The 26518-nt window shown below is 34.7% G+C and overlaps 1 protein-coding gene across 3 annotated transcripts in view; it reads left to right on the forward strand.

Annotated features, from left to right (window-relative positions):
• The first annotated feature begins 760 nt into the window (after positions 1-760).
• The window catches only part of spab (space blanket), an 80968-nt gene continuing 55210 nt past the window's right edge, over positions 761-26518 (forward strand). For all 3 annotated transcript variants that reach the window (XM_090163303.1, XM_090163304.1, XM_090163305.1), the window contains exon 1: positions 761-1049. In XM_090163303.1, the coding sequence (XP_090019429.1) occupies positions 891-1049 (159 nt within the window). In that variant the 5' untranslated portion in view covers positions 761-890. The remainder of the gene's footprint in view (positions 1050-26518) is intronic.

A 26518-nucleotide genomic window follows, 5' to 3' on the forward strand; every position in this document is an offset into this window, starting at 1 on the left:
TAGCTTATTATTAAAATTTAAAAAATAAGTTTAGCAGTTCAGATCAGATACCTAAGTTGAGGTAATGGATCTGATACAATTGGATATCAGGTTATTGGGTGAGGGGAACGTAACAGATCAACTAGATCTGATTATCTTAAGATATCTTAAAATTACGAACTGATTAACCTGTTTAGTTGGCCGTAAGAAATATATAATATTATTTTCATATTATCAGAAACTAGTCGTGTCTAATTATTTTTAATAAAATATTTTTAAATCTCACTATGCAATAGTGGTCGTTTTCTTTAATTTTTCTATAAAGTGTTGTCGTCTGAAACATTGCGACGTCACCATTGTAATTTGCCTATTGATAAAAAACGGTAACTGTCATGGCGGCCACTATTAACACTACAGCTGTGACGTTACAAGTTTTCAAAATCGTATCAGACGACAACACTCTATATTTGAATGCATAGGGTTAGTTTAACCATATTAATATACTTTTGATATTATACTAAATTTCGGAGCCCCAATTTTTGTTATGACAACGTGATTCTGGTTCCACTGTTGAAGCTTGAACGTGCAGAATATTCAAAATTTATCTCGCTGTTTCAAGGTGAAAAACGTAGCTTTGGTAGTGACGTCGTGGATGGTTGTCTCGGCTGCACTGTTCTTGGAAGAGAGGTTCGGGAACACCGTCTCTATTGGCGCAGGCGCGGGATGTCCGCAGATTCTCCCGGCAGATAAAACCTTCGGTTCTCTTTGCTCTCTGTCTAAAAGCCGTTCTGAGGTTCGCAACGTCTCGAAACTCTCACTCCGCGATCGAGTTAGTCTAGTTTTTACTAGTTAAAGTATAGTTCTCGATTACCAAAGTTTTCTTAGATTTCTTTTTCAAAAGTATCAGAAGCATGTTTACGGTCATTAAGTTAGTTAGCTTCACGGCAGCGACTGTCCTGTTGGTGGCCAGGGGCGCTTTGGTGGTCGCCAACCAAGACGAACCCGTGTCCAACTGGGCCAATATCGCCTTTCCCAGGTCAGGTTGGACCAGCTCCGACGATGTCGTACCAGTAAGTACCTTTTCATACGGCCGTAAGTCAAGTAAATCACTCGGTATTTGTTTAATGTATTTGCTTTCCGCAATAATACCGGAAGTACGTATCATATCTCTTACGAGAGAAGTGTAATAAATATGCTTATGAAACGAGTATCTGACAAGAACTCCTAAATGATAAATACCAATTAATTTTCTGTTTTGTCTCCCCAAAACGAATTCAGATGTAACCCACAAAATAGTTTTGTAAGTTGGAAAATGACCGAGGACTTTTTTTCGGAAAATCTTTCGTATTATTCCGAAAAAATAAGAAAGTTTTCATCCCATGATTAGTCTAATATTGTTTGCAAATTTAAATAAAGCGGCATTTTCGCCTCATTTTTTCGAATCTAAAAGTAAAACTAAACCACTAGACTAGTTTAAAATGATTAACAATGTAACATTATTAATGTTTTGTAGTATTTTTTCTGATATTAGACATTTTATATCGATAAAAAGTTAAAAACATTAATTAAAAACCTTTAAAAGGTAATTTATGTTTAAATTTTTTATCTTTCTGATTTGCGGAAAATTTCCCGCATTTTATTTTTCGGGAAAATTAACAACACTAATCTAGGGTTTACATGGTTTACTTATCAACCATTTTCGGCGTGTTTAAATGTTACTGAGGACCATTTCTAGAATGATCACCCAAGTGGCGTATTTTTCTCGCTTATTGTTTGGGATATGACCTCAATTCTACGCCACTACAAACTAAGCTATCGGTAATTACTTCAACTAACTGACACACTTCCGGAACATAATTATAGACTTATGGCGTAAGCTAGTCGCAAACACGACCGTGAAACGGCGGAAGAATACACCGTATTACCCCGCGTGACAATGTCCAAATTTCTTTAAGTATCTTCCGAATCTGAAGAAAACGAGCAATTTTAAAGACTAGCGCATTATTTGAAAATAAATACTTTTGCGGTAAATTAGACCTCGCGATTAACGATATATAAGTGTAGATTTCATTAAACTAAATGACTATAAAATGGAAAATAACTGTATATGTTTGTGACGGTGGCGGGTCTAACTAAACGCGGGTTAAATATTATTACACGATGAACCATTTTTGGTGGACTTGGGACAAAGCTATAACAAGACTGTATTTATTTATTTTACGTCCCTCTTGAATGTGTAAAACTAGATAATTTTGCTCACATATTGTCTCAACATAGTTATTTTTTCTAATACGTGATAATTGGTTTTTATGTTGCTTATTTTAGTCGTTCTGGATAATAATAATCAGCTAGGCTAATACCCAAGGCACCACCTTCGGCCTAAGCCATCAAGCGACTTTTAAAGCCATTAATTCAGGTGGCCAGGTTACAATGCGTAATGATGTCACTCCAGGCATAGCTATCAGTAATTGTTTAGAGTAATTGACACACAAAATTATAGATTTATGGTGTAAATCAGGGGTGTCTATCCTTGAAATCAATGTTACCTGAGACAACTAAAGTGGTCGGTATTTAACATAAAAAAATAACGAAGTCACTTCATTGTCTGATCAATAGATGTCCTTCATGCTCTTCCGTTTTTTTCACGCGGAAAAATCATCATGTTAATTTATGTAGAAAAATTAGGCGTTTTCTGCCCTTAATTGTAAAATCTTTTAAAACAGAGTTTCCATGATCTTTTTAGTGTAGAAGCGGATGTTATTACTAATGGCGGTGGTTGAAGTACTTTACATTAAATTAAATTTTTAAGTGAGAAAATATTTTTACGAAAATACTAATTTTTTTACAAGTCCTTCCAAGCTCTTACAATAAAACTTGGTCATCGCTGGTGTTAATTACTCTCTTTGAACAGGTTTTACTTCACAAACATAAAGTTTAATACTGTGTTGTTTTAATTTTATCTATTAATCAGAACAAAATTTAATTTAAATCAGCGTATTAGCACTTAGCGTTAGCATAAGCCTATTATTGCGTTCCATGAGTGTGCCAGTTTGTCGAAACAATTATTGATAAAGAACGCGTATAATGCCTAATACCTTTAATTTAAAATATCTTTGTCACCATGAATGTATGGTTCTTCTAGAAAGGACTCTAATTAAAAAATGAACACAACTAAGACAACTTACACACTTATTATGTAAAACGTAATTTTGAGACTTTATGGCGTCCGGGCTCAACTCTCTTTTCGCATTTTTGGCGATTTTCTTACTTATATTATTTTATATGTTAACAATTATGTTACTTATATCACTTTGTATGATAACAATTATGTTACTTATATCACTTTGTATGATAACAATTATGTTACTTATATCACTTTGTATGATAACAATTATAGTACTTAGGCCTATATAACTTTATATGATAACAATTATGTTACTTATATCATTTTATATGATAACAATTATGTTACTTATATCATTTTATATGATAACAATTATGTTACTTATATCATTTTATATGATAACAATTATGTTACTTATATCATTTTATATGATAACAATTATGTTACTTATATCATTTTATATGATAACAATTATGTTATTTATATCATTTTATATGATAACAATTACATTATTTATATAACTTTATATGATAACAATTATATTACTTATATCATTTTATATGATAACTATTATATTATTTATATCACTTTATATGATAACAATTATATTACTTATATCATTATATATTAAAACAATTTTGTTACTTATATCACTTTATTTGATAGCAATGTTTCTAATATCATTTTATATGATAAAAATTTTCTTACTTATATGATTTTATATGATAACAATTTTCTTACTTATATGATTTTATATGAGAACAATTTTCTTACTTATATGATTTCATATGATAATAATTTTTTTACTAATATCATTTTATATGATAAGATTTATTATACTTATACCATTTTATATGATAACATTTATTTTACTTATACCATTTTTTATTACATTTATGTTACTTATATCATATTATATGAACTCCGAAAAACCTGACCTACAGTTACGCCTGTAGAAGTGTTCCGCACGCGATACATCGGTGTTCAGGGAGAAGTTCATTTACAGGATTGGCCCGCCAGCGCCATCTGTAAATTATTAGCGCGTCATCCCCCCGTGTACGCCAAAGTCCGAGTTTTGTAGAAGACGGTAGGAATAGAGCAGAGCTAGATATCTCAACTAAAAGAAGTGTAGCTAGGTGTCCCGAACTTGTATTACTCATCCCCTTCCTACCCCTCCCCCTTTTACTGCGGCAAACGGAAAAATAATTCTAAATACGGCGCCACCTTTCGTTTATTCACGGCACCAAATTAACGCAGTCGTGCTCTCGTAGCGTGTTTGAAATATAACGGTTTTAATTTTATAACTACAGACGAGCCAACCCAGCCCAGGCTTAATGTAATTTCTAAATTAAATGCCAATTTCGTAATTGAAAGGCTTACCCGATGATAAATCTAAATAGGAAATTTCTTTGCCATCGTTTGATGAAGACAAATATAATGTTTCATAATTATAATTCGAAAACATCATCAATTTTAATCATCTACGTGATAACCGTTGATCAACATTCGTCTGCTCCTCCGCAAAAATAATATTGCATCCGTTTTGACGATTTCGCCCGCGAGAGAGCGTTTGGGACAGGTATTTTTAATGTTTCTAGCTCTGCTGAACATCCTTCGTTTTTATAATCTATGAATAGAGCCTCTTACAGACTTTTCATCCTTAACGTCAAGAGCGCTCCTAGCGGTAATGTAATTAAATTATCCTTTTTTCTAACAGAACGAGAGTTAACGCGGGATTAGGAATTTAGTCGCGCCATCTATGATTATCAAAACGTAAAACGAACAGCCGGTACAGTTGGAATGACGAACGTAAATGTCCCTTCAAAGGCATCTGCCAAGTAGACGCGAAACTATCAGGGTAAACATAACTCAGCGGAGAAAATTTACGCCAAGTCACGTCTCCAAGTTTCCGTTATCCTCGGAGACAATACACTTTTCAACGCGTCGCGTCAACTAAATTATAAAGAGCGCGCTGCAGATACGAATTGGAACGTATTAGCTGCCCCAAGAATGTACGGATAGCTTAAAGGGACTTTCAAGGGAGAGTGGTGGGCCCGTCCATTTGAAATACGTTCGTCGCATTTACAAAGCTACACTCTGATGTCTGATGACGTTTCAGTGACGTTTTTTGAATCGACCTTTCTTGAAAGTCCCTTTAAGCTAGGAGCAACAAACACAACACCCCACACAAGGAGAACGCAACCCGTCAAAAGTCGTGCATTCTCTTGTGTACATTTTTCATTGGCTAGACGCTTTAGCGCCCGCTGCCGTCGGATGGGGAAAATTTGGAAATTGTCTTCCCCCCGCCCGTAAAACGTTCATCGTAAAGGCTCGTGACGCTCGTCCAATGAAATTCGTACACAACCCTTCGTTAGCGTGTTTAAAGGCTAGCTGCGTTCTCCATGTGTTTGTTGCTCCTAGCTTTAAGAGAGATTGGGAACAACGCTAAGTCGGAAAATGACCGAGACCTTTTTTCCGCAACAGATAAAAAAAGTTTTCATTCCACGATTAGTCTAATATATTGTTGGCAAATTTAAATAAAGCGGAATTTTCGCCTCATTTTTTCGAATCTAAAAGTAAAACTAAACCTCTAGACTAGTTTAAACTGATTAACAATGTAACACTATTAATGTTTTGTAGTATGTTTTCTGATATTAGACATTTTATATCGATAAAAAGTTAAAAACATTAAAAACCCTTAAAAAGTAATTTATGTTTCAATTTTTTATTTTTCCGATTTGCGGAAAATTAACAACACTACGAGATTCTAAAACTATTACGGAGGGACTATTATTTATTAATTAGTACATATTCAGTGCCTTGGGTATTAGCGTAGCTGAACTGAACAGCTTAACAGATCGTACTTTTCAGATATCCAAACTAGATCGGGTTGATATATTACGTTCCCCACCAGCCAACAATCTGATCTTAAATTGCATCTGATTCATTATATCAACTAACAAGGAGGTATACCTTATGGTAGTATGAAAATGGCCAAAGGGAAAAGTTGCAATGGGCTTTAGTTTTCCCATGGCAACCGAAAATGTTTTTGATCTCTCAAAACCCAAAAAATCTCCATTTAAAAAAGCATGGGATTTTCTCGGTTTAGTTACTTAAGAAATTTAAAAAAATTAATATTTCAAAATTTACCCAAAAAAAGAGGAATTTGACCTACTTTGGGTAAAATTGATCAATTTTGGTAAAATTTTAACAAAATTTGGGTAACAGAGAAAATCCCATGCTTTTTTAAATGGAGAGGTCAAAAACATTTTCGGTTGCCATGAGAAAACTATAGCCCATTGCAACTTTTCCCTTTGGCCATTTTCATACTATCATAAGGTCTAGATAACCCCCGAGTTTCAACAAAATCGGTGATAACCACCTTGTTTAGTCTCATTGTAAGCGATTGATCTTTTCCGCTGTTGTTCAACGCACCATATTCAATTAGTTGAACGATTTGTAGGGACTACAGCGCTTTCCTAAACAGCATTTGTTTAATCAGCATTTTCCAAAACAGCGTTTTTCAAATCAGCGTTTTGTCAAAATAGCGCTTTGTCACAACAGCGTTTCTTTATACAGCGTTTCCCAAAACAACAAATTGTTCAAACGGCGCTTTGTCATAGCGGCGGTTCTCAAAACCGTAATTTGTCGAAACAGCGTTTCCCAAAACGGCGCTGCTTTCTATAGCACTAAGAATATAGGCCTATTGTAATACATATTTTTCTGGAATTTCGGCAAATTTCATTACCTAATGGTTTCTGCCGATAGTTAGTATTGCAAACTTACCTAACCTAACCTAACCTAACCTAACCTAACCCCTGAAGTTCATATGCATGTTATACATTTTCCATCGTCAATTCATATAAATTTTAAGAAACCGCTGTCTTGACCAAAACCGCTGTTTCAAAATCGCTAATTTGAGAAACGCTATATTCAGAAACGCTGTTTATGGAAAAAGCTGTTTTGACAAACCGCTCTACTGAGAAACGCTTAAAGGGAATATAACCTCAGGTATTTGGTGTGGAACACCAACGTTTGCAGCTCTGGACGCTCTTGCCTTTGGCTTTAGAAAATTTTGGCGCCACCGTACAGGGTAATTTGAAAAATTGAAGGGGTCTTCCGTAAAGATTGCTTTGCAGGTTATATTCCCTTTAACCAAAAAACGCTGACTAAACAAAACGCTCTTTCGACAAACCGCGGTATTGAGAAACGCTATTTCAACAACCGCTGTTTTAACAAAGCGCCGTTGCAACAAAATGCTGTTTTGAAAAACGCGCTTTTGAAAACGCTATTTTAACAAATGCTATTTTAGTCAAGCGCTCTATTCCCTACATACCAGTTAAAAATATATATAATCTTCACGGAAGCAAATAAAAATAAACTGTAAACAAAATTGCCAAAGTAATTTAAGAGTCATATTTCATAAACTTCCGCTATAGTCAAATAGCAGTTTACTTTGTTACCCGCGTGTTATACTTGCCTAAAGATATGTTAGGCGTAAAACGTGCGCTACAATCAGGGTACTCTTTGGGTTCTTAACCCCTGTTATGATAATAAATCATCTCACGGCGAGGCAGAATTTATGCTAAATCGAGACATCAGCGTTCGCTGTTCATCGAGGACTACGGGGTATTTAGATGAGGCCAAACTAAGACGGCCTATCTCATTAATTATGCTGCCGAATTTGCAACGTTGTCTAAGTGGCCACCGCTCTAGTCTCCATCGAAAACTTTCCAGATAATTTGATAATTTAAAATATTCAAGTAGCCCTAATGATAAGAATTAGACATAAACGAAACCGTGTTTCACTCAAATGTGAATTTCGGAAACAATTGACTTTCCGTCAGTTATATTAGGCGAATTAAATTACTTTTATTAAAGCGAATGGTGGTTTTACTGTATTCCTCCAACCTAGCTCATTAGGTCCGATTGGTTGAGATTTTCAAAGCTTACGAACGGTGGGGACTAATTAATTGCAGTATATTATTATTTCTAGTCTTAGCCTCTCGAATTTAACAAGTTCACCGTCTGATGACCGAGTCAAATTTTAATCTTATATTTTAATAAACATCTTTTCGATCGAACGAAAAATAAGTTGAAGTATGACAAAGTACACATCTAAATTGGGTTTCTCAACCGAGATTGTAGTAGATTAAGTATTTTTTGAAAGAGTTACGAGTCGAGGTTAACGGTAATAGTTAGTGTAGGGAGCTGTTGGCTCGATCTCGTGGTATGCATGCAGGGCTTGCCACCACCCTCCTACGCATTGTAACCCGGCCACCTGAATTAATGGCTTCAAAAGTCGCTTGATGACTTAGGCCTAAATTGGTGCCTTGGGTATTAGCCTAGCTGATTATTATTATTATTCATTTTCTTCGCCGGTTAAACTGAGAAATTTCCGGATTTTCCGGTCGGGTGATAAAATTGAAATATTTTATGTTGAGGCTAGGATAGAGGGCGATACTCATTGATGTCATACGTGAAAGTATCCAAGGAGTCTCGAAATTCTAAAACTAACTGTTGTGTTCCTAAATATAAGCAACTTAATTTTGGAAAACGTCTTCGTTAGTCTCTCGCAATTTACGGACCGTTCACTCAAGCCCGCGAGGGGAATTTGGGGAAACACACGTATGAAGTTCCGTAGAAAAACCAAGAGTTTTCCGTACAATTCAAAGTCGTTCTATTAGTTTGAAGGATTTAGACGGGTAATCTTGTATTTGTTATCGTGAGCTGGAACGCTAAGTATTGAAATTGTGAGGTGTTTGTTAAACAAAAATAATGTGGTTTACTTAGACATTCTCGCTACTAATCCAAAATTATATTAATCCTAGTTATTTTCAATTCTATTACCAAGAACGTATTTGCGTCTCTAAGAACCTTGAAAACCTGGGTGAAAATGCCAATCAAGTCGAGATACGTTACTTTTGAAATAAATTCAAAATTAAAAGGGTCAAATGTTTTCACATTAAACCTACTCATTACTTAATTTTGAATGTTGCTTTAACCTTATTTTTAGTATATTTTAATTATTAGGTTATTTTTACAATTATTATAGATATAAAACTTGCTTAGCTTTTGCTCTTAGGTAGCGATTAGGCTTTCTACGTTTCAGAATCAGCTCAACACGCCATCTGGACGTTTCAAAACCAGTACATTTTTGAACCAAGTCCTTATTTGTACTCCCTTTAAAATAAGCGATAAAGTAACAAAGACCAACAACGTTTCGTGGAAAAGCGAACTTTATTTGAGATTATACCTGAAGTACCACGACAGAAATATGCGTTAAGGTAATCCGTCAGAATTCAGCTACTCCAGAGAAAACGCCTCACCGAAACAACGTTAAATCCCTCCGCATCCAACCAATCTGGCCGTATTTCTAAATAACAAAATAAACTTCTGGGCTGTTCTCGGAAACAAAAATATACACAAAGTTCAAGGCCGAATAAAAACGTATGACGGCGACACCTATCGCGATATCCTTTCCACTAGAAACAGAATAAAACCGCCAAAAGTGGGCGCAATTCCGCGTTGCCAACCTGTACGATAATTATCGTTTTGTACGATAATTTAACCTTCCGTACGATGTACGATATGACAACGTACGATATCGGCAATTTTACGATAATTCAGTAGGATGTACGATATTACAATGTACTATATTGAAAATTGTACGATAATTCAGTAAGAATGAGGTTTTGTAATTTACGTTGTTGAAAAATACCCGTTTTGACGCTTAGGTTTGGTATCGAAGTTTATTCTTAGAAATATGTTTACAATTAAACTATAGTACGCTCTCAAAAAAAATAGTACCATTTATAATATTATGCAAAATTATGTTATTTGTACCATAATTAAAGTACGTATGGCAACGCTGACGATGATTATCTTTGTCATGGGATATCGCGCCATCAGATGATCAGTGCTCTAAAGAGAGAGACGAACAGCTCCCCCTTTTAATTTCGCCCCCCTTTTCTACTCGCTAGTCAGACCTCTAGATATTTTTGAAGTGTACGAACGGTACGATAAATATAACTGAAATACGATAATTTTCTGGTGTTGGTACGATAATTCTATTCGATCAGGTTGGCAACGCTGGCGCAATTTCGAACGCGTCGTCTTCAAACAAAAGCGGCTATTTGGACAAAATCGACCCAAACAGATCTAACCGCGAAAAACTTTCAAATATAGAAACGGTGGGCGGCTGGGCAGCTGGGATTAAAGGATTCTTGATCAATACGTCACTGTCAACGGAACCCGAGCCCAGGGTCCTTAATTTTACACCGATAGATTAAGGCAAAGACAAGGCTTAGCGTCGGAGCAAACTCCCGAAAAGGAGATTACGCTCGCGTCTTTAAGACTTTCACAAGTAGATAACTTGTCATTAGGAATCCGTTTTCTCTGATGAACTTCCGATAATCGGACTAGGCTTAAGACGCCCTCCGGCGATAGCTTTGTCGATTCCGGCTGATTTGTTTAAAGGCTAATCTAGTCTTTCGGGGCTCAAGTCTTAAAGGACAATTTGTAACGGGGGTTTGAAGCAGATTTTGAAGCTCTATCAATCCACGATTAATATCGGATAAAGTTTTAAGCGAGCTCAACCTTTTCACCTGATAAGACGAAAAATACACCTTTTTGATAACTGCACACTTACGTATCCCAAAACCATTTACGTAACTAAGAATGCATTTATTTAACTACGTTGAGCACCATGGTCGAAGTTTCCCTTATCACGAACTACGTCATTTGCAGGGAACCAATGAGATGCTAGCCTGATTTGATTGACTCTCCAAGGGAGGAGCTTACTGATTGAGCGTGAGGTGGGGTGGGAGCAACGCTAAAATTATTCTTAACAAATACACTCTTTAAGCAACTATTCTTAGCGAATTTCTAAATCTATTACATTGAAAAAAATGTTTTTATATACGTGTATATTATTTATATATTTTTATTATTACCAAGAATGTATTTATTTATTATTAGGAAGAATGATTATGTTGCAACAATCGCCGGGCACGTTGAACGCCTTTCCCCCGTCTCGCGCGCGGGGAAAGACAAAACGTCACCAGTTTTTTAAAGGATATATTCAGCCCCAATCACCAAACATTCCTTAAAGGGAGTATAACCCCTCCTGTTTGGTAGGGTGCGCTTAGACTGTACCGAGTATCTTCCACAAGCCTTCCTAGCGAGGGATGGCAAGGAGTTAGTTTAGTTAGGGTGTATACACTTTTTGGGAATTTGGGGGTAAACCCCGACCAAACTAACTTCTTGCCGCCCCTCGCTAGGAAGGATTGTTGAAGATACTCGGTACAGTCTAAGTGCACCCTACCAATTTTACCAAACAAGATGGGTTATACTCCCTTTAACTCTATTCAGTAATATTTTACGAAACATTGAGCAGTGTACCGAAAAAATAAATTGGGCTATTTCGAGACCGTTTCCTTGTCAGAATAGAAGTGGATTCCATATCCAATAATGACCTGGGGGGAATTTAGAGAGTTATCCAAAACTTTTGACATTTTTTGAAACGTTGCAAAAAAGAGAGGTTAATGATACCTTACAAAAAGTGTTTGCATGAGTGTAGATTGTACGCAATAACAATTATTATTATTGTTATTAATTAGTAATAAATTAAAGGGGACCGGTCAAGCTTTAACCAGTTAGATAGCCCTATAGCCCGCTAAAAACTAAAATATTTGCCGAAAACCGCGTTAAAAAATATTGGGTGGTTAATTTTTAATAAAATAAAGAAATATCGGGAAATTGAAAAGCGCACGTCCGCCGCGACACCTGGTGAGAAATCGGTGAGACAGAAAAACTACATAAAAGCCAGCACTGCTGAAGACGCGAAAGATTTGTTTTGCACGCGCGGAGCGTTACAGTTATCGAAACCTAACCCTATAATTGCGCGATTTTAAAAATTAGGATAGTTCGCAAATCGCTCACTAAGGTGCTGCTGGCGCTGGCGATACACCTTAAGATGGCTGAGAAATTCTAACCCAAATACTTGGCGTTATTTAGCGTTTCAACTTTTTAGGCCCAATACTATTTTATCAAGACAAAATAAGGTACGTGTAAGTATATTGAACGTCTTGTTGATGTTTTGATACGCAAATAAGGCGATATTTGGAAAAGCTTGGCCGTGCCCCTTTAATAACGATTATTCTCAGCTACAAGTTTCACCTTAGTGACTTTAGGGTTTCACTTCAGAAAAATTGCTACTGGGCTGAATTTTTGTAGGCAACTCCATTTAGTCGTAATATATAAAATTTCAAACATCCCCATCATTTGGTTGTGATCACAATTTTTTATGGCCGGAAATCGAGGGGCTAACCACTCTTAGAAAGTCTGTACACCGGATTACGCTTAGATTAGCACTGCCAAAGGCAGGGACTTCAAAGATTACGCGTAGTCCCATTAGTACAGTCAAAGGTACGGCTCTGTACACCGATTACGCGGAGTGATCAGCCCCTCACCGGAAATAGGCACACACAAATGGTCTTTAGCTAATATCTCCGTGTTTATTGTTTTTACCGCTATAAACTCAATTACGAAAATTAGGGCTTGGTTATGTTCTACAAAAACGGTTCTATGAAATATTTCGGTGCGAGCCATCGTTTTTGCGCAATCGCAGTTTGAACGTTGTACCCGAAACGCGTTTTACAACTTGGTGCCTTCCTACACCAAGTTCGCGGCCGCCGCAATTCATACTGGTCTTGCAGGGTGTAATCCTTACGGCATGCTTTATGAACTTTAATTGAAGTTGCATTGCGCATTAATTCGAAGTTCCCATCGTTCCTCTCAATACTAGCTTCTATCAGAGTATTCAATCCACGCTTAACCGTCACAGTTGCTTCATTTTCAAGCGTTGTATTACAGAAACAACAATAGCTAGCCGAGTTTATCATTTTAAACGCAGCTACATGGATAAAAACGCGACATAAATTATCGCGATTGCGGAGGATAAATATTACACAGAACCGTTTTTGTAGAAAATAGCCCGGCCATAATTTTCGTATTTATAGCTGTAAATACAATGCAAACGGAGATATTCGCCAAAACCCATTTTTGTGCGCTTACTTACCGCCATAAAACATTGTGCTCACCTTGGAGCAATGAAATTTGTACACAACACTGCGTTAGCGTGTTTAAAGGCTAGCTGCGTTCTCCTTGCGTTTGTTGCTCCTAGGTGCTCATAACCAATTGATGGAGACCTTTGACCTTTTATATATTACGACTAAATGAAGGTGCCAGCACAAATTCAGCAAAGTAGCAACTTTTCCGAAGATTAGCCAAAATTTTTACTTAAATTACTGGACGTTTTAAGGCAAATCTATTCAGTGGGAAATCTGCAACTGAAGACTAACAAGTTAACAACCGGAACAAATTATCGACCCGTTTAGTGCTTACAGTCTATTTTCAAATAACTGCGACGTTATCTGATCCGAGCAAATTATTAGGATATATCAGATATCATGTTACCTGCATTTACGTTATTATCAGATCAGATGATATGGGTCAAAATGAAAAGCGGATGGCTTAAGCCGGAAATTAATCTAAAGTAATTGTGAGCCTTCAGAGAGAAGGTGAGTGGATGGCTCTCAGTTAATTATTTTACGCAATCCCCGGATTAAATTAATTACTTACTTAATTAATCTAAAGTAATTGTGAGCCTTCAGAGAGAAGGTGAGTGGATGGCTCTCAGTTAATTATTTTACGCAATCCCCGGATTAAATTAATTACTTAATTAATTTATCTAAAGTAATTGTGAGCCTTCAGAGAGAAGGTGAGTGGATGGCTCTCAGTTAATTATTTTACGCAATCCCCGGATTAAATTAATTACTTACTTAATTAATCTAAAGTAATTGTGAGCCTTCAGAGAGAAGGTGAGTGGATGGCTCTCAGTTAATTATTTTACGCAATCCCCGGATTAAATTAATTACTTAATTAATTTATCTAAAGTAATTGTGAGCCTTCAGAGAGAAGGTGAGTGGATGGCTCTCAGTTAATTATTTTACGCAATCCCCGGATTAAATTAATTAATTAATTAATCTAAAGTAATTGTGAGCCTTCAGAGAGAAGGTGAGTGGATGGCTCTCAGTTAATTATTTTACGCAATCCCCGGATTAAATTAATTAATTAATTAATCTAAAGTAATTGTGAGCCTTCAGAGAGAAGGTGAGTGGATGGCTCTCAGTTAATTATTTTACGCAATCCCCGGATTAAATTAATTAATTAATTAATCTAAAGTAATTGTGAGCCTTCAGAGAGAAGGTGAGTGGATGGCTCTCAGTTAATTATTTTACGCAATCCCCGGATTAAATTAATTACTTACTTAATTAATCTAAAGTAATTGTGAGCCTTCAGAGAGAAGGTGAGTGGATGGCTCTCAGTTAATTATTTTACGCAATCCCCGGATTAAATTAATTACTTAATTAATTTATCTAAAGTAATTGTGAGCCTTCAGAGAGAAGGTGAGTGGATGGCTCTCAGTTAATTATTTTACGCAATCCCCGGATTAAATTAATTACTTACTTAATTAATCTAAAGTAATTGTGAGCCTTCAGAGAGAAGGTGAGTGGATGGCTCTCAGTTAATTATTTTACGCAATCCCCGGATTAAATTAATTACTTAATTAATTTATCTAAAGTAATTGTGAGCCTTCAGAGAGAAGGTGAGTGGATGGCTCTCAGTTAATTATTTTACGCAATCCCCGGATTAAATTAATTAATTAATTAATCTAAAGTAATTGTGAGCCTTCAGAGAGAAGGTGAGTGGATGGCTCTCAGTTAATTATTTTACGCAATCCCCGGATTAAATTAATTAATTAATTAATCTAAAGTAATTGTGAGCCTTCAGAGAGAAGGTGAGTGGATGGCTCTCAGTTAATTATTTTACGCAATCCCCGGATTAAATTAATTAATTAATTAATCTAAAGTAATTGTGAGCCTTCAGAGAGAAGGTGAGTGGATGGCTCTCAGTTAATTATTTTACGCAATCCCCGGATTAAATTAATTACTTAATTAATTTATCTAAAGTAATTGTGAGCCTTCAGAGAGAAGGTGAGTGGATGGCTCTCAGTTAATTATTTTACGCAATCCCCGGATTAAATTAATTACTTACTTAATTAATCTAAAGTAATTGTGAGCCTTCAGAGAGAAGGTGAGTGGATGGCTCTCAGTTAATTATTTTACGCAATCCCCGGATTAAATTAATTACTTAATTAATTTATCTAAAGTAATTGTGAGCCTTCAGAGAGAAGGTGAGTGGATGGCTCTCAGTTAATTATTTTACGCAATCCCCGGATTAAATTAATTAATTAATTAATCTAAAGTAATTGTGAGCCTTCAGAGAGAAGGTGAGTGGATGGCTCTCAGTTAATTATTTTACGCAATCCCCGGATTAAATTAATTAATTAATTAATCAAAAGTAATTGTGAGCCTTCAGAGAGAAGGTGAGTGGATGGCTCTCAGTTAATTATTTTACGCAATCCCCGGATTAAATTAATTAATTAATTAATCTAAAGTAATTGTGAGCCTTCAGAGAGAAGGTGAGTGGATGGCTCTCAGTTAATTATTTTACGCAATCCCCGGATTAAATTAATTACTTACTTAATTAATCTAAAGTAATTGTGAGCCTTCAGAGAGAAGGTGAGTGGATGGCTCTCAGTTAATTATTTTACGCAATCCCCGGATTAAATTAATTACTTAATTAATTTATCTAAAGTAATTGTGAGCCTTCAGAGAGAAGGTGAGTGGATGGCTCTCAGTTAATTATTTTACGCAATCCCCGGATTAAATAAATTAATTACTTAATTAATCTAAAGTAATTGTGAGCCTTCAGAGAGAAGGTGAGTGGATGGCTCTCAGTTAATTATTTTACGCAATCCCCGGATTAAATTAATTAATTAATTAATCTAAAGTAATTGTGAGCCTTCAGAGAGAAGGTGAGTGGATGGCTCTCAAATAATTATTTTACGCAATCCCCGGATTAAATTAATTACTTACTTAATTAATCTAAAGTAATTGTGAGCCTTCAGAGAGAAGGTGAGTGGATGGCTCTCAGTTAATTATTTTACGCAATCCCCGGATTAAATTAATTACTTAATTAATTTATCTAAAGTAATTGTGAGCCTTCAGAGAGAAGGTGAGTGGATGGCTCTCAGTTAATTATTTTACGCAATCCCCGGATTAAATAAATTAATTACTTAATTAATCTAAAGTAATTGTGAGCCTTCAGAGAGAAGGTGAGTGGATGGCTCTCAGTTAATTATTTTACGCAATCCCCGGATTAAATTAATTAATTAATTAATCTAAAGTAATTGTGAGCCTTCAGAGAGAAGGTGAGTGGATGGCTCTCAGTTAATTATTTTACGCAATCCCCGGATTAAATTAATTAATTAATTAATCTAAAGTAATTGTGAGCCTTCAGAGAGAAGGTGAGTGGATGGCTCTCAGTTAATTATTTTACGCAATCCCCGGATTAAATTAATTAATTAATTAATCTAAAGTAATTGTGAGCCTTCAGAGAGAAGGTGAGTGGATGGCTCTCAGTTAATTATTTTACGCAATCCCCGGATTAAATTAATTAATTAATTAATCTAAAGTAATTGTGAGCCTTCAGAGAGAAGGTGAGTGGATGGCTCTCAGTTAATTATTTTACGCAATCCCCGGATTAAATTAATTAATTAATTAATCTAAAGTAATTGTGAGCCTTCAGAGAGAAGGTGAGTGGATGGCTCTCAGTTAATTATTTTACGCAATCCCCGGATTAAATTAATTACTTACTTAATTAATCTAAAGTAATTGTGAGCCTTCAGAGAGAAGGTGAGTGGATGGCTCTCAGTTAATTATTTTACGCAATCCCCGGATTAAATTAATTAATAAATTAATCTAAAGTAATTGTGAGCCTTCAGAGAGAAGGTGAGTGGATGGCTCTCAGTTAATTATTTTACGCAATCCCCGGATTAAATTAATTACTTACTTAATTAATCTAAAGTAATTGTGAGCCTTCAGAGAGAAGGTGAGTGGATGGCTCTCAGTTAATTATTTTACGCAATCCCCGGATTAAATTAATTACTTAATTAATTTATCTAAAGTAATTGTGAGCCTTCAGAGAGAAGGTGAGTGGATGGCTCTCAGTTAATTATTTTACGCAATCCCCGGATTAAATTAATTAATTAATTAATCTAAAGTAATTGTGAGCCTTCAGAGAGAAGGTGAGTGGATGGCTCTCAGTTAATTATTTTACGCAATCCCCGGATTAAATTAATTACTTAATTAATTTATCTAAAGTAATTGTTAGCCTTCAGAGAGAAGGTGAGTGGATGGCTCTCAGTTAATTATTTTACGCAATCCCCGGATTAAATTAATTAATTAATTTATCTAAAGTAATTGTTAGCCTTCAGAGAGAAGGTGAGTGGATGGCTCTCAGTTAATTATTTTACGCAATCCCCGGATTAAATTAATTAATTACTTAATTAATCTAAAGTAATTGTGAGCCTTCAGAGAGAAGGTGAGTGGATGGCTCTCAGTTAATTATTTTACGCAATCCCCGGATTAAATTAATTACTTAATTAATTTATCTAAAGTAATTGTTAGCCTTCAGAGAGAAGGTGAGTGGATGGCTCTCAGTTAATTATTTTACGCAATCCCCGGATTAAATTAATTAATTACTTAATTAATCTAAAGTAATTGTGAGCCTTCAGAGAGAAGGTGAGTGGATGGCTCTCAGTTAATTATTTTACGCAATCCCCGGATCAAATTAATTAATTAATTAATCTAAAGTAATTGTTAGCCTTCAGAGAGAAGGTGAGTGGATGGCTCTCAGTTAATTATTTTACGCAATCCCCGGATTAAATTAATTAATTAATTAATTAATCTAAAGTAATTGTGAGCCTTCAGAGAGAAGGTGAGTGGATGGCTCTCAGTTAATTATTTTACGCAATCCCCGGATTAAATTAATTAATTAATTTATCTAAAGTAATTGTGAGCCTTCAGAGAGAAGGTGAGTGGATGGCTCTCAGTTAATTATTTTACGCAATCCCCGGATTAAATTAATTAATTAATCTAAAGTAATTGTGAGCCTTCAGAGAGAAGGTGAGTGGATGGCTCTCAGTTAATTATTTTACGCAATCCCCGGATTAAATTAATTAATTAATCTAAAGTAATTGTGAGCCTTCAGAGAGAAGGTGAGTGGATGGCTCTCAGTTAATTATTTTACGCAATCCCCGGATTAAAATAATTAATTAATTAATTAATCTAAAGTAATTGTGAGCCTTCAGAGAGAAGGTGAGTGGATGGCTCTCAGTTAATTATTTTACGCAATCCCCGGATTAAAATAATTAATTAATTAATTAATCTAAAGTAATTGTGAGCCTTCAGAGAGAAGGTGAGTGGATGGCTCTCAGTTAAATATTTTACGCAATACCCGGATTAAATTAATTAATTAATTTATCTAAAGTAATTGTGAGCCTTCAGAGAGAAGGTGAGTGGATGGCTCTCAGTTAATTATTTTACGCAATCCCCGGATTAAATTAATTACTTAATTAATTTATCTAAAGTAATTGTTAGCCTTCAGAGAGAAGGTGAGTGGATGGCTCTCAGTTAATTATTTTACGCAATCCCCGGATTAAATTAATTAATTACTTAATTAATCTAAAGTAATTGTGAGCCTTCAGAGAGAAGGTGAGTGGATGGCTCTCAGTTAATTATTTTACGCAATCCCCGGATTAAATTAATTAATTAATTAATCTAAAGTAATTGTGAGCCTTCAGAGAGAAGGTGAGTGGATGGCTCTCAGTTAATTATTTTACGCAATACCCGGATTAAATTAATTAATTAATTAATCTAAAGTAATTGTGAGCCTTCAGAGAGAAGGTGAGTGGATGGCTCTCAGTTAATTATTTTACGCAATCCCCGGATTAAATTAATTAATTACTTAATTAATCTAAAGTAATTGTGAGCCTTCAGAGAGAAGGTGAGTGGATGGCTCTCAGTTAATTATTTTACGCAATCCCCGGATTAAATTAATTAATTACTTAATTAATCTAAAGTAATTGTGAGCCTTCAGAGAGAAGGTGAGTGGATGGCTCTCAGTTAATTATTTTACGCAATCCCCGGATTAAATTAATTAATTACTTAATTAATCTAAAGTAATTGTGAGCCTTCAGAGAGAAGGTGAGTGGATGGCTCTCAGTTAATTATTTTACGCAATACCCGGATTAAATTAATTACTTAATTAATTAATCTAAAGTAATTGTGAGCCTTCAGAGAGAAGGTGAGTGGATGGCTCTCAGTTAATTATTTTACGCAATCCCCGGATTAAATTAATTAATTACTTAATTAATCTAAAGTAATTGTGAGCCTTCAGAGAGAAGGTGAGTGGATGGCTCTCAGTTAATTATTTTACGCAATCCCCGGATTAAATTAATTAATTACTTAATTAATCTAAAGTAATTGTGAGCCTTCAGAGAGAAGGTGAGTGGATGGCTCTCAGTTAATTATTTTACGCAATCCCCGGATTAAATTAATTAATTACTTAATTAATCTAAAGTAATTGTGAGCCTTCAGAGAGAAGGTGAGTGGATGGCTCTCAGTTAATTATTTTACGCAATCCCCGGATTAAATTAATTAATTAATTAATCTAAAGTAATTGTGAGCCTTCAGAGAGAAGGTGAGTGGATGGCTCTCAGTTAATTATTTTACGCAATCCCCGGATTAAATTAATTAATTAATTAATCTAAAGTAATTGTGAGCCTTCAGAGAGAAGGTGAGTGGATGGCTCTCAGTTAATTATTTTACGCAATCCCCGGATTAAAATAATTAATTACTTAATTAATCTAAAGTAATTGTGAGCCTTCAGAGAGAAGGTGAGTGGATGGCTCTCAGTTAATTATTTTACGCAATCCCCGGATTAAATTAATTAATTAATTAATCTAAAGTAATTGTGAGCCTTCAGAGAGAAGGTGAGTGGATGGCTCTCAGTTAATTATTTTACGCAATACCCGGATTAAATTAATTAATTAATTAATCTAAAGTAATTGTGAGCCTTCAGAGAGAAGGTGAGTGGATGGCTCTCAGTTAATTATTTTACGCAATCCCCGGATTAAATTAATTAATTACTTAATTAATCTAAAGTAATTGTGAGCCTTCAGAGAGAAGGTGAGTGGATGGCTCTCAGTTAATTATTTTACGCAATCCCCGGATTAAATTAATTAATTACTTAATTAATCTAAAGTAATTGTGAGCCTTCAGAGAGAAGGTGAGTGGATGGCTCTCAGTTAATTATTTTACGCAATCCCCGGATTAAATTAATTAATTAATTAATCTAAAGTAATTGTGAGCCTTCAGAGAGAAGGTGAGTGGATGGCTCTCAGTTAATTATTTTACGCAATACCCGGATTAAATTAATTAATTAATTAATCTAAAGTAATTGTGAGCCTTCAGAGAGAAGGTGAGTGGATGGCTCTCAGTTAATTATTTTACGCAATCCCCGGATTAAATTAATTAATTACTTAATTAATCTAAAGTAATTGTGAGCCTTCAGAGAGAAGGTGAGTGGATGGCTCTCAGTTAATTATTTTACGCAATCCCCGGATTAAATTAATTAATTACTTAATTAATCTAAAGTAATTGTGAGCCTTCAGAGAGAAGGTGAGTGGATGGCTCTCAGTTAATTATTTTACGCAATCCCCGGATTAAATTAATTAATTAATTAATTAATCTAAAGTAATTGTGAGCCTTCAGAGAGAAGGTGAGTGGATGGCTCTCAGTTAATTATTTTACGCAATACCCGGATTAAATTAATTAATTAATTAATCTAAAGTAATTGTGAGCCTTCAGAGAGAAGGTGAGTGGATGGCTCTCAGTTAATTATTTTACGCAATCCCCGGATTAAATTAATTAATTACTTAATTAATCTAAAGTAATTGTGAGCCTTCAGAGAGAAGGTGAGTGGATGGCTCTCAGTTAATTATTTTACGCAATCCCCGGATTAAATTAATTAATTAATTAATCTAAAGTAATTGTGAGCCTTCAGAGAGAAGGTGAGTGGATGGCTCTCAGTTAATTATTTTACGCAATACCCGGATTAAATTAATTAATTAATTAATCTAAAGTAATTGTGAGCCTTCAGAGAGAAGGTGAGTGGATGGCTCTCAGTTAATTATTTTACGCAATCCCCGGATTAAATTAATTAATTACTTAATTAATCTAAAGTAATTGTGAGCCTTCAGAGAGAAGGTGAGTGGATGGCTCTCAGTTAATTATTTTACGCAATCCCCGGATTAAATTAATTAATTAATTAATCTAAAGTAATTGTGAGCCTTCAGAGAGAAGGTGAGTGGATGGCTCTCAGTTAATTATTTTACGCAATCCCCGGATTAAATAAATTAATTAATTAATTAATCTAAAGTAATTGTGAGCCTTCAGAGAGAAGGTGAGTGGATGGCTCTCAGTTAATTATTTTACGCAATCCCCGGATTAAATAAATTAATTACTTAATTAATCTAAAGTAATTGTGAGCCTTCAGAGAGAAGGTGAGTGGATGGCTCTCAGTTAATTATTTTACGCAATCCCCGGATTAAATTAATTAATTAATTAATTAATCTAAAGTAATTGTGAGCCTTCAGAGAGAAGGTGAGTGGATGGCTCTCAGTTAATTATTTTACGCAATCCCCGGATTAAATTAATTAATTACTTAATTAATCTAAAGTAATTGTGAGCCTTCAGAGAGAAGGTGAGTGGATGGCTCTCAGTTAATTATTTTACGCAATCCCCGGATTAAATAAATTAATTAATTAATTAATCTAAAGTAATTGTGAGCCTTCAGAGAGAAGGTGAGTGGATGGCTCTCAGTTAATTATTTTACGCAATCCCCGGATTAAATTAATTAATTACTTAATTAATCTAAAGTAATTGTGAGCCTTCAGAGAGAAGGTGAGTGGATGGCTCTCAGTTAATTATTTTACGCAATCCCCGGATTAAATTAATTAATTAATTAATCTAAAGTAATTGTGAGCCTTCAGAGAGAAGGTGAGTGGATGGCTCTCAGTTAATTATTTTACGCAATCCCCGGATTAAATTAATTAATTAATTAATTAATCTAAAGTAATTGTGAGCCTTCAGAGAGAAGGTGAGTGGATGGCTCTCAGTTAATTATTTTACGCAATCCCCGGATTAAATTAATTAATTACTTAATTAATCTAAAGTAATTGTGAGCCTTCAGAGAGAAGGTGAGTGGATGGCTCTCAGTTAATTATTTTACGCAATCCCCGGATTAAATTAATTAATTAATTAATCTAAAGTAATTGTGAGCCTTCAGAGAGAAGGTGAGTGGATGGCTCTCAGTTAATTATTTTACGCAATCCCCGGATTAAATTAATTAATTAATTAATCTAAAGTAATTGTGAGCCTTCAGAGAGAAGGTGAGTGGATGGCTCTCAGTTAATTATTTTACGCAATCCCCGGATTAAATAAATTAATTAATTAATTAATCTAAAGTAATTGTGAGCCTTCAGAGAGAAGGTGAGTGGATGGCTCTCAGTTAATTATTTTACGCAATCCCCGGATTAAAATAATTAATTAATTAATTAATCTAAAGTAATTGTGAGCCTTCAGAGAGAAGGTGAGTGGATGGCTCTCAGTTAATTATTTTACGCAATCCCCGGATTAAATTAATTAATTAATTAATCTAAAGTAATTGTGAGCCTTCAGAGAGAAGGTGAGTGGATGGCTCTCAGTTAATTATTTTACGCAATCCCCGGATTAAAATAATTAATTAATTAATTAATCTAAAGTAATTGTGAGCCTTCAGAGAGAAGGTGAGTGGATGGCTCTCAGTTAATTATTTTACGCAATCCCCGGATTAAATTAATTAATTAATTAATCTAAAGTAATTGTGAGCCTTCAGAGAGAAGGTGAGTGGATGGCTCTCAGTTAATTATTTTACGCAATCCCCGGATTAAATTAATTAATTAATTAATCTAAAGTAATTGTGAGCCTTCAGAGAGAAGGTGAGTGGATGGCTCTCAGTTAATTATTTTACGCAATCCCCGGATTAAATTAATTAATTAATTAATCTAAAGTAATTGTGAGCCTTCAGAGAGAAGGTGAGTGGATGGCTCTCAGTTAATTATTTTACGCAATCCCCGGATTAAATTAATTAATTAATTAATTAATCTAAAGTAATTGTGAGCCTTCAGAGAGAAGGTGAGTGGATGGCTCTCAGTTAATTATTTTACGCAATCCCCGGATTAAATTAATTAATTAATTAATCTAAAGTAATTGTGAGCCTTCAGAGAGAAGGTGAGTGGATGGCTCTCAGTTAATTATTTTACGCAATCCCCGGATTAAATTAATTAATTAATTAATCTAAAGTAATTGTGAGCCTTCAGAGAGAAGGTGAGTGGATGGCTCTCAGTTAATTATTTTACGCAATCCCCGGATTAAATTAATTAATTAATTAATCTAAAGTAATTGTGAGCCTTCAGAGAGAAGGTGAGTGGATGGCTCTCAGTTAATTATTTTACGCAATCCCCGGATTAAATTAATTAATTAATTAATCTAAAGTAATTGTGAGCCTTCAGAGAGAAGGTGAGTGGATGGCTCTCAGTTAATTATTTTACGCAATCCCCGGATTAAATTAATTAATTAATTAATCTAAAGTAATTGTGAGCCTTCAGAGAGAAGGTGAGTGGATGGCTCTCAGTTAATTATTTTACGCAATACCCGGATTAAAATAATTAATTAATTAATTAATCTAAAGTAATTGTGAGCCTTCAGAGAGAAGGTGAGTGGATGGCTCTCAGTTAATTATTTTACGCAATCCCCGGATTAAATTAATTAATTAATTAATCTAAAGTAATTGTGAGCCTTCAGAGAGAAGGTGAGTGGATGGCTCTCAGTTAATTATTTTACGCAATCCCCGGATTAAATTAATTAATTAATTAATCTAAAGTAATTGTGAGCCTTCAGAGAGAAGGTGAGTGGATGGCTCTCAGTTAATTATTTTACGCAATCCCCGGATTAAATTAATTAATTAATTAATCTAAAGTAATTGTGAGCCTTCAGAGAGAAGGTGAGTGGATGGCTCTCAGTTAATTATTTTACGCAATACCCGGATTAAATTAATTAATTAATTAATCTAAAGTAATTGTGAGCCTTCAGAGAGAAGGTGAGTGGATGGCTCTCAGTTAATTATTTTACGCAATCCCCGGATTAAATTAATTAATTACTTAATTAATCTAAAGTAATTGTGAGCCTTCAGAGAGAAGGTGAGTGGATGGCTCTCAGTTAATTATTTTACGCAATCCCCGGATTAAATTAATTAATTAATTAATCTAAAGTAATTGTGAGCCTTCAGAGAGAAGGTGAGTGGATGGCTCTCAGTTAATTATTTTACGCAATCCCCGGATTAAATAAATTAATTAATTAATTAATCTAAAGTAATTGTGAGCCTTCAGAGAGAAGGTGAGTGGATGGCTCTCAGTTAATTATTTTACGCAATCCCCGGATTAAATTAATTAATTACTTAATTAATCTAAAGTAATTGTGAGCCTTCAGAGAGAAGGTGAGTGGATGGCTCTCAGTTAATTATTTTACGCAATCCCCGGATTAAATAAATTAATTACTTAATTAATCTAAAGTAATTGTGAGCCTTCAGAGAGAAGGTGAGTGGATGGCTCTCAGTTAATTATTTTACGCAATCCCCGGATTAAATTAATTAATTAATTAATTAATCTAAAGTAATTGTGAGCCTTCAGAGAGAAGGTGAGTGGATGGCTCTCAGTTAATTATTTTACGCAATCCCCGGATTAAATTAATTAATTACTTAATTAATCTAAAGTAATTGTGAGCCTTCAGAGAGAAGGTGAGTGGATGGCTCTCAGTTAATTATTTTACGCAATCCCCGGATTAAATAAATTAATTAATTAATTAATCTAAAGTAATTGTGAGCCTTCAGAGAGAAGGTGAGTGGATGGCTCTCAGTTAATTATTTTACGCAATCCCCGGATTAAATTAATTAATTACTTAATTAATCTAAAGTAATTGTGAGCCTTCAGAGAGAAGGTGAGTGGATGGCTCTCAGTTAATTATTTTACGCAATCCCCGGATTAAATTAATTAATTAATTAATCTAAAGTAATTGTGAGCCTTCAGAGAGAAGGTGAGTGGATGGCTCTCAGTTAATTATTTTACGCAATCCCCGGATTAAATTAATTAATTAATTAATTAATCTAAAGTAATTGTGAGCCTTCAGAGAGAAGGTGAGTGGATGGCTCTCAGTTAATTATTTTACGCAATCCCCGGATTAAATTAATTAATTACTTAATTAATCTAAAGTAATTGTGAGCCTTCAGAGAGAAGGTGAGTGGATGGCTCTCAGTTAATTATTTTACGCAATCCCCGGATTAAATTAATTAATTAATTAATCTAAAGTAATTGTGAGCCTTCAGAGAGAAGGTGAGTGGATGGCTCTCAGTTAATTATTTTACGCAATCCCCGGATTAAATAAATAAATTAATTAAATAATCTAAAGTAATTGTGAGCCTTCAGAGAGAAGGTGAGTGGATGGCTCTCAGTTAATTATTTTACGCAATCCCCGGATTAAAATAATTAATTAATTAATTAATCTAAAGTAATTGTGAGCCTTCAGAGAGAAGGTGAGTGGATGGCTCTCAGTTAATTATTTTACGCAATCCCCGGATTAAATTAATTAATTAATTAATCTAAAGTAATTGTGAGCCTTCAGAGAGAAGGTGAGTGGATGGCTCTCAGTTAATTATTTTACGCAATCCCCGGATTAAAATAATTAATTAATTAATCTAAAGTAATTGTGAGCCTTCAGAGAGAAGGTGAGTGGATGGCTCTCAGTTAATTATTTTACGCAATCCCCGGATTAAATTAATTAATTAATTAATCTAAAGTAATTGTGAGCCTTCAGAGAGAAGGTGAGTGGATGGCTCTCAGTTAATTATTTTACGCAATCCCCGGATTAAAATAATTAATTAATTAATTAATCTAAAGTAATTGTGAGCCTTCAGAGAGAAGGTGAGTGGATGGCTCTCAGTTAATTATTTTACGCAATCCCCGGATTAAATTAATTAATTAATTAATCTAAAGTAATTGTGAGCCTTCAGAGAGAAGGTGAGTGGATGGCTCTCAGTTAATTATTTTACGCAATCCCCGGATTAAATTAATTAATTAATTAATCTAAAGTAATTGTGAGCCTTCAGAGAGAAGGTGAGTGGATGGCTCTCAGTTAATTATTTTACGCAATCCCCGGATTAAATTAATTAATTAATTAATCTAAAGTAATTGTGAGCCTTCAGAGAGAAGGTGAGTGGATGGCTCTCAGTTAATTATTTTACGCAATCCCCGGATTAAATTAATTAATTAATTAATTAATCTAAAGTAAT

This window comes from Leiobunum rupestre, chromosome 11, assembly GCF_980474605.1.
Source record: "Leiobunum rupestre chromosome 11, qqLeiRupe1.1.hap1, whole genome shotgun sequence".
Taxonomy (NCBI): Eukaryota; Metazoa; Arthropoda; class Arachnida; order Opiliones; family Sclerosomatidae; genus Leiobunum; species Leiobunum rupestre.